Source organism: Nuphar pumila, chromosome 8 (genome assembly GCF_984573655.1).
Source record: "Nuphar pumila chromosome 8, dmNupPumi1.hap1.1, whole genome shotgun sequence".
NCBI lineage: Eukaryota > Viridiplantae > Streptophyta > Magnoliopsida > Nymphaeales > Nymphaeaceae > Nuphar > Nuphar pumila.
The window spans coordinates 124,086,875-124,101,222 of record NC_143256.1 but is presented as its reverse complement, the minus strand read 5'-3'; the positions used below and the strand labels follow the sequence as shown (position 1 = coordinate 124,101,222).

Sequence of the window (14,348 nt, the reverse complement as noted above, 5' to 3'; positions counted from 1 at the left end):
TCTACTGGACCATCCTCCCCCATCTTTCCCATTTCATGTTACGTCCAAGGAGGCATTGCATGCATCCTTTTCGTCTTGTACGTAGCGTCCGTGCATCCCTCATGCACACCAACCTTCCGAATCCCACACATGACCCAACTCATTACATCCCCCCACTGATCGAAAACATTGCCGCGGTTGATCAGTTCCGCCAACTCCATGCACACCTGATCGTTGCCGGCATCGCCGCGGATAATTTGGTGGCTAGCAAGCTCCTCTCTTCACCTGTTATACCTGATTTAGTCCATGCCCATAAAATTTTCATGCAAATGGAGCGCCCCAACCGCTTCACTTGGAATACCATGATCAACGTTTCCTCTTCCGAACCCCATCGCTCTTTTTCGCTGTACAGAGATATGCTTGGTGCTGGCATCTCCCCTGACAGCCACACCTTCCTATTTCTCATCAAGGCGTGCACTGCCAGATCAAAGCTGTGTGAAGGGGAACAGATTCATTGCATTGTTGTGAAATTTGGGTTTGGATCGAGCGAGTTTGTGGTCTGTGGGATCATCAATTTTTATGTTGGCTGCAGTCTTGTTGAATCTGCACGCCGCCTGTTTGATGAAATTCCTCATCGAGGGGTCGTTCTGTGGACGTCAATGATCCGAGGCTATATATGTGAGAATCAGTCCCTGAAGGCTTTGGATCTTTTGTCTGACATGGAGTCTGCAGGAGTGGTGCCTGATGCAGTGACAGTAGCTATTGTGCTTCCGGCGTGTAGGGAGCTAAAGGAATTGAGTGTGGTTAGGAAGCTGCATGGCTATATATGGAAACAGGGGTTGGAAATGGATTCTTTTGTTGCAGTTGGATTGTTGAGTGCTTATGCTGATTGTGGGGATTTAGATTCTTCTTACCAAGTTTTTGCCAAGGTGCCACATAAGGATGTGATGGCATGGAATGCCATGGTTCACCAGTGCATCAAATGCGGTGCTGTTGAGACTGCCTGTGATTTGTTCCGTAAGATGGCGAAGAAAGATGTTATTTCCTGGAACACATTGATAGCTGGTCTTGCTCGAACCGGACGAAGCAAGGAGGCGATAGCGCTGTTTCGTGAAATGGGGTCCTCTGGTATAACAGCCAACAGAGTAACCATGCTCGGTGTGCTTTCTTCATGTGCTGGCCTAGGAGCTTTGGCTATGGGCATGTGGGTTCATGCCTTCATAGAGAAGAACAGCATGAATTTGGATGGTTTTCTGGACTGCGCCCTCATTGATATGTATTCCAAGTGTGGTAGCATTGATAGAGCACTGCAAGTTTTCAGTAAGGTTCATAGAAAGGATCTGTTGCCATGGACATCTATTATCTGTGGACTTGCTATGCATGGTCATGGTGAACATGCCCTACATCTCTTCTCCTGTATGCAGCAATCAGGTGTAAAGCCAGATGAAGTTACTATTCTTGGACTTCTAAGTGCATGTGCCCACGCAGGCCTGACCGACGAAGGTTGTCGAATTTTTTATTCAATGGAAAAATTCTACAAGATCAGACCAAAAATCGAACACTATGGATGTATGGTGGATATCTTTGGCCGGGCAGGGCGATTACGGGAAGCACACAGGCTGACATTGGGAATGCCTTTTGAACCCAATGCAGTGATATGGGGCGCTTTGCTTAGTGCAAGTAGAGTTCATAATAATGTTGAGCTAGGTGAGATTGCTGCAGAGAAACTGCTGGAATTGGATCCCACTGATTCAGGGACTCATGTTTTATTATCAAATATTTATGCAGAAGCCTCCCAGTGGGATGGTGTAATCAGGCTGAGGAAAGAGCAGAAAGCAATAGGGAAACGAAAAACACCAGGGTGTAGCTCAATAGAGGTGGATGACATAGTTCATGAATTTCTAGTCGGGGACAATTCGCATACTCAGCTTCAAGAAATACATTGTTTGCTGGAAATGATTGATAAACAAATGTATGCACCTACATATTTTCATCACAGTATGTTGTCCACATTTTTACATGATATAAATTTTGAATTTTGAAGTCAGGTTAATTTTATCCATTTATAGCCCTACGTCTTTTCAAGACATGGCAAAAAAGTGAGATGCTAAGCATGATAAGGTTTACGCGAGAGGGAGTTGGAAGATCCATTATGAAAGCAAAAATTATAACGTACACAATTTTACATGCATTCTGTGATAATTGAAACATCTTATGGCATTTGACATAATCTTCCTGTCCAATGTTCCTGATCATATATTTCTGAAAAAAAAATAAGACTCATGAATAACCTGATCTTTTGGGTAGGGCATTCAAAATTGTTTTCAACTATGGAAGGGGGGGCCTTCAAAGACTTGGTGAAGGTCTCAAGATTCTTCAGTCCTTCCTCAGGAGACTTTGCTTCAGCTAACACCTTCACCATAGCGCTTCCCACAATAACGCCATCGGCACCCCATGCTGATATCTGCAACAAAATAAACATACAGTTGATTGAGAATCTCTCGATGGCTTTTAGAAGTTCACCAAAGTTCATTTTCCCTGTCATTCCTTTGGCTGAGTGATAAATACATGGAGTGTAAGCTACATAAATCAGTAGAAAGTTTCACTTGGATCAATAGATCTGTTCCAGAGGTGTGATTTATGCTTAATGTGTTATCCCAACCTAGTGAAAACAGGATTTCAGAAAAGTGAATTCAAGCCTAGAGGCACGTTCTTAAGATCGCTATCTTTAGAACTTCAATCGCCCCACTCCGGAAAATCCGAAGATGCGAAAAAGGGTTTTGTTACGACTGAGTTCCCAGGATACAACTAGGCGTGAACCTCAAGAGAGTCACTGCTTCGCAAGAACAGATGACCTCTCCCACACATGAACTCTGCAAGCCAAACCGAGAAGAAAGAAAGGAGAAAACTGGAGAGTCAGAAATTCTGATATCCAAAAGACGAAAATAGAAGATATTTATAACCTTTTAGAGAGGCCAAAACGTTTTGCGATAAATGAGATTAAAGGCCATAAATCAGACAGTTTGAAAATAGGATGAAAGGTACCTGAACGGTCACCCACCTTTGACTGTCAATCAAAGGCCTCCAAAACCGTCCAACAGTCACAAAGCGCCTTAAACTCAATATAAATGCTATTAAAACCTTTCAAACGGCCAGATGTCTCAAAACCGAAAAATCAAAATGGATATTTGCGCCTCATATGCACCTCGCACTGCTGCGAGCGTGCGAAGTGCGCCATCAAAACGCCACATTGCGCCTCAAGCGCCCTTGCGCAAGCACGCGCGCGCGCGCGCGTGTGCGCGAACGGCGCGTCCGTTGCTGCACGATGCACAGCAACGTCCGCAATCCACCTAAATACTCAAGGCTTACCAAAGTAAAGAATAGATTACAAACTCTCTATTTAAACCTCTTGAAAAACTTTTCTCTCTTAGATATGGGACTAAACTTTTTCAAAACACTTTTGGTAGTAACCATTAATAATTTAAAACTTTCCTAACATAATGCAAATGGGCAAGTACACTGTCGTCAATACAAAAATGCCCATGTATCTTATCTATTGTTACATGAAAAAAATCACATTGCATCTGCATGCATTGCCAGAGCATTTTAGTTCATTTGTAAAGGAATCTTCCAATTTAAACATATCTTTACCTAAAATTCCACAAGAGTACCGTGCTTTAAATTGTTTGTACCTACCTTTGTGCAAATGGCATAACCCTTACTATTGAATTCCCTCAAGACGTAGTTGCCTTCATCTAGCCATGTCTTCTTTACTCAAATAGCTTTTATGTTTCATCAGCCCATCCTCTGTATAATGAAAACTATTATGTTACATATGAAGCAGAACTATCTTTTCTTAAATCTAGTCCATCGTTTTTTACAAATTTTAGGCACTAAATTGTTTTTTTAGAAATTGGATGGTACTTTTTGAAATTTCACATCAAAGGTCTGTTGGGAAACGTCTCTTTGAACTATCGATGAATTGAAAAAACAAATAAGAAAAAAAATTAAAAAGAGAAAATAGCCACACAAAGAACAAAGATTTTATGTGATTCTAAAAGGATTGCTTACACTCACGACCGTATTGAGCCTTCTTCTTTATTCATTGAGATACAATACAAGAGTCAGATTACCTCCTTTAAATAGGAGTCTACTAGTATTGTTAACTAAAATAAAATTATAGATTTATCCTTAAAAAACTCACCTAAAAAACTGACACCCTTGAAATCCCACCTTACGGTCTAGCTGAGCTACGAGCAACCCGTTAAGCATAAACCCATCAACACAAATCCCACTTGGGGTCCTATATATTATATTTTCATGATTCTAAAAATTCATGTTTTTATATTAAAAAACTTCCCTAGTATACAAACTATGCTTTGTTGGGATTAAAGTTGCGCATAATAAAACCAAAGTGGAGGGTGTACATGAAGAAGCCATTGAGAACCAGCAATGGCAGATGGTGCTTTGTGGAACAAGGTGAGTTTCACTCCTCAGCCGGACTGCAGCCCTCCAATGAGTGCAGGCTCCTTCAGCAGTCTGTGAGCAAGATCCCTCTTTAATCGAAAAACACAATAGAAAATGTAAATCTTGATCTTTTTCTTGTTTTTTCTTTTGATCACACTTTCTCATTAACACCCGTTTTATAGCCTTTAGTTAGGGAACAATTAAGATAATTGTTCCCTCCAATCTTTAGTGTTTATTGGAAGGGACACCTTTTTTAGGAGTCCTCGATGTGGGTAACTACCACGTAACGTAGGTTACTCCAACATTCTTTCACTTGTCCCAATGATAAACCCTTAACCAGAAAACTTTATGGGAATAACTTGATGAATAAATTGGCCTTTACAAATCTATTCTATAGATCCTTAGTTGAATCTCTAATCCTTATGAGATTAACAACAAACAACCATAAAGAGAATCAATAAGCTGAATGTGATCACTTTATTCATATGCATATGTCAAAAAGAGTTTAACAAGCTCATTCTCAATACATGTTCGAAATATAATCCTGGTGCTAGCCCTTTAGTAAGAGGATCAACAATCATCTCTTTGGTACCAATATTAACAATATGCACTAGATGATTCTTTGTCTTTTCTTTAACAATAAAGTACTTTAATTCCATATGCTTAAACAACGTAGTACTTTTATTGTTATTCGAAAAGGACATCGCAGCTTTATTATCACAATAGACCTTCAGTGGCTTCTCGATGGAATCAACCACCTTTAATTGTGATATGAAGTTCTTCAACTATATGGCCTACAAAGTAGTCTCGTACAATGCTATGAATTCTGCCTTCATGGTGTGAACAGTAGTGGTCGTTTGCTTTCCACTCTTCCAAGAGATCGCACCCCCAACAAGTAAGAAGACATACCCAGTAGTAGACTTTCTACTATCAAGACATCCTCCTAAGTCCACGTCTGAGTAGCCAATGACCTCGAGGTGATCAACTTTATGATACGTCAACATATAGTCTTTTGTCTCTTGCAAATACCGCAAGACTTTCTTAGCAGCCTTTCAATATGATATGCTTGGGTTAGACTAAAATTTGTCAAGCACCCCTACTGCGAAAGAGATATCTAGTCGAGAACAAGTCTGTGCGTATTGCAAGTTGTCAACAACTGATGCATATGGATAAGCACTCATATGTGCTTTGTCAATATCGTTCTGTAGACAATCCTTTATGCTCAATTGGTCACCTTTTGATATGGGTGTTGACCTAGGAGAATAATTCTATATCCCATATCTCTTTAATACCTTATTTATGTAGGATCTTTGGGAGAGGCCTAAAAAATCTTTTACTCTGTCTCGACGGATCTCTATGCCAAGTACATAAGAGTCTCACTCATATCTTTCATATCAAAATGTGATGCAAGTAATTGTTTTATCTCTTAAAGTAACTTTATATCGTTGGTTGCAAGCAAAATGTCATCCACATACAACATTAATATGATGAACTTACTCTCACTTTCCTTAAGGTATATACATTGATCAATAATGTTTTCCGTAAATCCGAAAGTCACAATGACTTGAGAAAATTTAATATACCATTCTCGAGAGGCATGTTTAAGTTTATATATTGATTTGTTGAGCTTGCAAACCAAATGATCATCTTCAGAGAAACCAAGAGGTTGATCCATGTATACCTCTTCATTCAGATCACCGTTGAGAAACATTGTTTTCACATCCATCTGATGTAGCTCCAAGTCATAATGAGCTACGAGGGCCAAAATTATTCTCATTGATTTCTTAGTTGAGACGGGAGAGAATGTCTCATTATAGTGAATGCCCTCCATCTAGATGAACCCTTTAGCAACCAATCTTGCCTTATGTCTCTCAATGTCACCTTTGGAGTTTTTTTTTGTCGTAAAGACTCATTTACACCCTATGGGTTTTACTCCTTTAGATAACTCGATAAGATCTCACACTTGATTCTTAGCCATAGAGTCCAACTCTTCTTTCATGACTTCTATCCAGTGTGAAGATTGTTTGCTTTCAACAGCTTCCATAAAAGTCAACGGGTCATCATCTATATCTATTAAATCACTAGGCTCCTGAAGGTACACCACATAATCAGGATATATGGCAGATTTTCTAATTCTTGTGGATCTTCAAACAGGTCATTCTTTGGGCTCGGGTTGAATCTGTTCAGCTTGTTTGTGTCCTTCTACATTGTCCATAATAGGTTCACTTTAGATTTGTGCATCAACAACCGGATGATTAACCACATCATTATTAGGGATAATAATGTGGTATCTTTCGGTGTTTTCTTTAACAGGTAGTGAAACTGGATCTTGTACTTCCTCAAAACCAAGGTTTTGAAGTGCACTCAATCCTACTGAACCATCTTCAAGAAATTTTGTCTTATCCGATTCAACAATCTATGGTGAGTGAGATGAACAATAAAACATGTATCATTTTGATCTTTTTTGGATAACCAATGAAATATCCACTGGTTGTTCTTAGTTCAAAGGCTTTAATGTGGGGGTTATACAACTTATCCTCTGCAGGACATCCACATATGTGCATATAAGAAGTGACGGTTTCCTACCTATCCACAACTAGTAGGGAGTTTTAGGCACAAATTTTCTAGGCACCTTATTTAAAATATGCACAGTTGTCCTTAAGGCTTCACCCCACAACTTGATGGGAAGTGTTGAATAGTTCAACATGGCCTTGACTATTTCTTTAAGTATACGATTTCTCCTTTCAGCTACATCATTATGGTAGGCACTACCAAGCATGATATGTCGAGGCACAATGTCTTCTTCTTTAAGAAATTGCGCTAATGGTCATTCTTTTTGCCCCATCTCAGTAAATCTACCATAATATTCGCTAGTTCTATCAGACCTAATTATTTTAATAACTTTATCGGTTTGTTTCTCTATTTCTTTCTTAAATTCCTTAAACATCTGAAAAATATCAGATTTTTCATAAATCAAGTAGAAATACATATACCGAGAATAGTCATCAATAAAGGTAACAAAATATTTTTCGCCTGTGTAATAGGGGTTAAATGGTCCACATACATCCGTATGGACTATCCCTAATATCTCACTACAACGCTTGACACCTTCTTTATATATGTTTGTTTGCTTAGCCTTTATGCAATCAACACACGGGTCATTATCAGTAAAATCTAGAGATTTCAAGATCCCTTTATTTACGAGTTTCTTTATTCTCTTTTTAAAGATATGACCCAACCTTCGATGCCAAAGTATGTAGGATTTATCATTTATCATGCTACGTTTATTCTCAACCAATGCGTATTCAGAAGTCAAGGACTCCTGAGTTTGGATCTTCATGTTTAAATTATACAAACCATCATAAACTGATGCAGAACCAATTTCAATAGAATTTCTGAAAATAAATAATTTTGAATTTTCAAACTTAAAACAATATCCAAATTTGTCCAATCTTGAAATTGAAATTAAGTTTCTACTATATGATAGAACATAAAAGACATCATGAAGATGTAATGAAATAAGCGAAAATAAATACAATGTCCTATAATGAACATTCATAAGCAATATACGAAGAACAAATTCACAATGGACAACCACAAGGCCAATAATGGCTTGCTTAAAAGAAAAAATCTTATAAAGCAAAAAATGGGCTTAGAAAAGCCACACTTTTACAAAAAGGGTTTACCCCTCTATTTATAAGCAAAAGAGTGTGTGTGAGAGAGAGAGAGGGAAAAGAGTGAGAGAGAGTGGGGCATCGGGAGACCCAACAAGGAGTCGTTGGCCCCCTAACGGTCATATTTGTGACCGTTGGGGGTCCAATGACTCTTAGTTGGGACCCCCAATGCATTATGAATTTAATGCATTTACAAAAGAAAAAAAGGAAAAAATAAGAATAGGAAAAAGAAAAAGAATAAAAAAAAGACTAAAATGCCTATATTGGACAGAATTACATAAATACCCTTTATCGGGTATGATGGGATATATATTAACACCCTCCCTCAAGCTTTACAAGGACATGACTGAAAGCTTGTTGAGAAGAAACATAAAAGGAGGAGCGGCAAGAGCTTTGGTGAAGAAACCTGTCAACTGGTACTTGAATATAACATACGATAATGCTATGGTCCCTCTAAGATATTCATCATGAACATAGTGGCAGTCCATCTCAATGCGTTTAGTATGCTCATGGAAGGTGTGGTTGCTTGTGATATAAATTGCGCTTTTATTGTCATAACAGATCTTCGAAGGTGTAGAGATGATTATGTCCATATCACTGCGGAGACTTCTAAGCCACACAAGCTCCATGGTTGCAGTGGTCATTGCACGATATTCAACTTTCGTTGAGGACAATGATACCTTGTGTTGCTTCTTGCATCTCCACAAAATCATAGAGTCACCTAAAAATACGCAGAAACTAGTAGTTGAGACTCTATCATTGAGATTTCCTCTCCAATCAACATCAGTATAAGCAATTAAATCAAGTGATAAAGAAGAGGAAAGAAAAACTCCCTTAGTTATAATATTTTTAATGTATCTGATGATTCTTAAGACTGCACTCATGTGCACAGTTGTAGGTGCATGTTGAAACTGGCTGACTGAGTGAACTGTATGAGCTATGTCTGGCCGAGTGATGGATAAGTATGTCAGAGACCCAACAAGTTGATGATAAGAAGTGGGATCTTCAAGAAGAGTTTCATCTTCCGACCTTAACTTTGCATTGATAACTTCAGGGGTTTCTGTCTTTTTGTCATCAGACTTTAAACAAATGTCATCTGCAAGTTTTATATGAGAGATAATGTACCCCCGTGGAGAGTACGCTACTTCAATACCTAAAAAGTATCTTAAGAAACCAAGATTAGACATGTCAAAATTTTCCTTCAGAACTTTCTTAATGTCATTAATTCCTTGCTCATCACTTCCGGTGATGATCATATCAACAACATAAAGCAAGAGAATAACCACTAAAGACCCTGCACTTTTCACAAACAAAGCAGTGTCAGTATAGCAAGAGCAAAAATTCAAACTTGTCATTACGTTACTAAATTTATCATGCATGTGAAATCTCCTTCTCAACTAAGGGTTGCTCAATAAAGGATCTCCGATCCAGGAAGCAGATTGAGCAAGGTCATAAGAGGGGAGATCGCTATTACATAAGCAACTTGAAACTTCCTACCAACTCTTTTTGTAACTATGTCCAAGATAAAAATATTGAAACCTGTCTTTGATACCATGTAATGAAATAAGAGGAAATAAATACAATGTCCTATAATGGACATTCACAAGCAATATGCGAAAAACAAGTTCATGATGGACAACCACAAGGCCAATAATGGCTTGCTTAAAAGGAAAAATCTTATAAAGCAAGAAATGGACTTAGTAAAGCCACACTTTTAGAAAGGGGTTTACCCCTCTATTTATAAGCAAAAGAGTGAGAGATAGAGTGAGAAAAGAGTGAGAGAGAGAGTGGGCATTGGGAGGCCCAACAAGAAGTCGTTGGGCCCCCAATGCATTATGCATTTAATGCATTTACAAAAGAAAAAAAAGGAAAAAATAAGAATAGGAAAAAGAAAAAGAAAAAGAATAAAAAGAAAAGACTAAAATGCCTCTATTGGGCAAAATTACAGAAATACCCTTTATCAGGTATGATGGGATATATATATATATATATATATATATATACATGAATACATGTATTTTAACAGAAGATCCAAATTTATGTCTGTATCTAAAGTGATCCTGCAGGTCTCAACACCCTTCACATGCGAACACATCTTGTTTCCCGAATAGACGCTCTTCTCATACATTGTTGGTTCCTTTCTGTTCAGGAATAACTGTAGACAGTTGAAAATATGAACAGTAGCACCAGAGTCAATCCATCAACTATTTTCAGGAATTTGTAATAAATTGCATTCATGATAAACAAATGATAAATTACCTTTCTTTTTTAACCATTTCTTATACTTTATGCAATATGTCTTCCTATGTCACTTCTTGCAAAAGAAGCACTTTATTAGAGCAGAATCAGGTTGCTTGCCTTGAAATGTCTTATTTTTTGCTGACTTCTTCCTAGCATTTTTCTTAAATGCATTCTTCTTCGGTCCTACCTTAGATTCATGTGAAGCCATATGTGCACTTTGCACATTCTCTCCTTTTAATCTCTCTTCTTCTTTAACATACTTGGACATAAGTTTATTGAACGTCCATTCATCATTATGTGTGTTGTAAGAGATTTTGAAAGGTCCGTACTCCAAGGGTAAGGATGCCAAAATCAAATGCACTAAGAATGAGTCAGAAATGGTCAACTTCATTTCATTCAGCTGAGATGCTATGTTTCTCATTTCTAAAATGTGCTGGCGAATATTTCTCTCTTTAGAATATTTCATAGATATAAGCTTTGACATTAGGGTACTGGCTTTGGCCTTATTTGGACTCACAAATTATTCTTCAATAGCACTCAAAAAATTTTTCACTGTCCTACATTGTGGGATAACACTGCGAATATTCTTAGTCACTTTAGATTGCAAAAGCAACAGACTAAGCCTATTCGAGCGCTCTTACTTTTCAAAAACACTGTTTTATTCAGCAGTGCTTTGATCAGTTAGGGTAGCAGGTTCGTCTATCCTTAGGGTCAGATCTAAATCTATATACCCTAATATGAAAAGAAGAGTTTCTTTTCAGTCACTAAAGTTAGATCTATCAAGAAAAAGAATAGAACTAGAGTCATCTAGAATCACATGATTAGGAACTGCATGACAAAAGACATGTATATAAAAAAAATTATGCGAGACAAACTTGATGGAAAAAACAATGAATGAGAAGGCTTTTGATATGCTTATTTACGGGTGAGTGTAGGGGGTCATTGAAGCCTTACTTTGGTAAGAACTTCAATACGCATAACCACTACACCTACCAACCATATTTGATAAAACTAAGGCTCATGTTGTAACGCCCCAAAATTCCAACTTGAAAAATCTTTAGATCTTTTTTTTTTGAAATATTGTGCAAGTAGAAAACCATAAGAGAAACCGGTTAAAAATTTTGAGCGGGTTACAGGGTGAACAACAAGTAGAAACATTCCATTACTATCTCAAAATGGAAGATTTCTCAAACCAACTGCCAAGATCGCATATGTTCAAAGTGTGGGTCCAAAGTCTCTGCCGCACATCGATCGCCATCGCACCACTAGTAATCATCACATGCATCCCCATAAAACATGGTCAATACACTTGCGAGTTGGTGAGATAACATCCATAACTTACCATTTAATGAAAAACATAAGCGGTGCTAGCATGGTGTGCAACTAACAACATGACTACACATAAGTAACTTAGGCATGATGGAACAGTTAGAAACTTTTGCAATAATTAAATAAGTGCAACTATAAGTAAGAAACAGTAAGCAAGAAAAATACTACTTCTTGCAACAATGAACACTTCAGCAATTATAACTATGAGCAGAGATATACACCTTTAATCACAGAGTTAATACTAAGTAGTGAGTGATCTCAATGTGTGACAAGCATACATCTAGATTCATAACCCAGTGTAATTAAGCAGTTAAGCAATTAAACAATTGAGCAATTGAGCAAGTAAGCAATTAAATAATTAACTATGACAGAAACCAACAAACTCATAAGTCAGCGGTTAACGCATTAGTTTAATTATTTTTGTCATGACTACCCCTTCGGGTATGCGAAGGTAACAAATTTTAATCCCCACTTTTCAAGTGAATCATTTTGTGAATGGGCAATTGGGCGGTTATCTTAATTAGGCTTATTTAGCAACATTCCCTCTTTCTGAGGTACTTGAGTTCATCTGGCATTGTGTTCCCCGTAGGGCAACACGAACGCCACAACAATGTCTAGCCCGCCCATTCACGTGCTCTAGCACAAACATGCCAAGAGGAGCACCTTACCGATGGAGGCAACATCAACATTTATTTTAGGGGTGTATGACATCATTGAACAAGTGAGCTCAACTCACAAATTGGGTTCATCGCCCACACACAACTCGCCATGGAGTTTTCAACATTCAAACAAGTCTCAAAAGACAATTATACCCCTACAATGTGCCCCAAGTCTCTTTTTTGCATTTTTGGGACAAATCAAGTGTCGAGTGTATAACATGCCTCATGTGTTATGTGAAACGTACATGTCTCCATTTGAACATATATAGCATGTTAAGAAACCACGATAATTTTAAGACACTTGATGAACAAAGCATGCTTAACTTAGCAAATTTAGTTCAGTGACATGATGTGCCAACCGTGCATGTGGATTTGTCAGAATGTAACAAGCATGCTACAATAATTCATTCTTTCTCCTTTTGTGCAATTCAAGTCCCCTTTTCCTTTTGGCACACCACAAGTGTAAATACACAATACTTTGCATGATTCGTAAAGGAGATTTCGTGTGAAACATTCCAAGCATTTCATGGCACAATCATGCTATCACGGCATTTGAACCAAGCATACTCATAACTCGCAATTTAACTATGTCAGGGTGTGCACGTGTCAGTTGTAATCCATTAAGCATGCTACGATGTGTTTCTAAGGTTTGAAACATATGAGTTCATCAAAACGTGTATTATTTTATACTTGCTTTATAAACCATTCTCGTCCGTGACAGGATGTACGAGAAGTGAATGTGACATGTAGTTCATTTTGCATGTTGCGATAGTCTTAGCTGCCCAAGCTAGGTCATTTCAAACCAACATGCATGCTGCCAACAATTTTTAGGATTCAAACCATGCTATTTCATCAAGCCATACATGCTGCAAGTATTTGTCAAGTGTGCCGGAATTGCAGGAGTTCATAGCATAAAAAGCGCTGCCAAGCACGTCGAAACATGCGAAGAAGTGCAGCTCGTGAAGTGCGTTCATGGGCGTGTCAATTATGCAATAGCTCACATCATGGTAAGTGTTGCCATAAAGCATTGTTTCTGCAGAATTTGCAGCAAGCCGGGTGCTGCCCGCAGGTGCATCATTCTGCAGGAAAATGCAGCAAAAGAGGAGCTGCCACGAGTGCCAACGTTGTGGAAAAAATCTGCAGCACGAGAATGTGCTGCCATGCATGTGTACTTCTGTAGCAAATTGGCAGCAACCGAGGTGCCACCAAGAATGCTATAATGACAATGAAAATATAGCTAGGTAGCGCTGCCCAAAGAAGGCATTTCTGCAGAAGATAAACAGCGCATAGGCTGCTGTCAAGAGTGTTCATATGCAGGAGATTGCAGCAGCGAATATGCGGCCGGCAATGCATTTTCTGCATCAAATTGCTGCGAGCCAAAGCGTTGCTAGCAAACACAATTTCTGCAGAAGATTGGCAGCAGACTTGATGCTGCCACAACAGCCTAAGTTTGTTGTCAAAAGTAGCATTCCAAGTGTTGCAGCGAGTGTCAAAACATGTGGGAAACAACTGCTAGGATGGTGGTGTCACACAGTGTGATATTTGCGTGCAAAATACATAGAAAAATGATCTTCAAAAGCTGCTACGACAGAGCACCGGACTGTGCCATAGTGGGCTGCAGCCAGTCGATTGGTATGAACATGGGGTCAGCTGCTACCATGAACAGTTATGCAAGGCACACATTATGGTTTGTTTTGTGAGTCTAGGGAGCACACTGCCATAGGCCAGTTTCGCCTAGGTGGGGATTCGGAGACCTGCTAAGCATGAACACGTGTTGTTGCCCCCTGCAGGGCAAGGCTAAATGTTAGACATTACCACCCTTGACTGGTTGTCACATGGTTTGGTTTGGTCTTACAGGCACAGCAGGCCTGGGACTAGTTCATGTTGCAGCACACTGCTGTAACATTGACAGAATGGGCGCCCGGGTGAAGGCATGAGTCAACCCAGTTTTTCCTGGACCGAAGGGCACCAGAGAGGGGAGGAATGAAGGGCTAACACG

General features: G+C 38.8%; 1 protein-coding gene across 1 annotated transcript; it reads left to right on the top strand.

Moving 5' to 3' along the window:
* Nucleotides 1-59: 59 nt before the first annotated feature.
* Nucleotides 60-14,286, top strand: LOC149830580 (putative pentatricopeptide repeat-containing protein At5g59200, chloroplastic). The gene is made up of 4 exons (XM_090015487.1): nucleotides 60-1,977; nucleotides 13,250-13,548; nucleotides 13,667-13,811; nucleotides 14,207-14,286. Exons 1-4 carry the CDS (start codon nucleotides 60-62, stop codon nucleotides 14,284-14,286), a joined length of 2,442 nt encoding a protein of 813 aa, XP_089871613.1.
* The last annotated feature ends 62 nt before the right edge of the window (nucleotides 14,287-14,348 follow it).

Bases quoted from the DNA above. Each gene is read 5' to 3' on its own strand.
- LOC149830580 (XM_090015487.1), top strand. From the start codon at position 60: ATGCATCCTTTTCGTCTTGTACGTAGCGTCCGTGCATCCCTCATGCAC. The intron at 1,978-13,249 runs GTATGTTGTCCA...CCGGAATTGCAG, and splicing joins ACCTACATATTTTCATCACA to GAGTTCATAGCATAAAAAGC. The intron at 13,549-13,666 runs GTGCCACCAAGA...GTTCATATGCAG, and splicing joins GCAAATTGGCAGCAACCGAG to GAGATTGCAGCAGCGAATAT.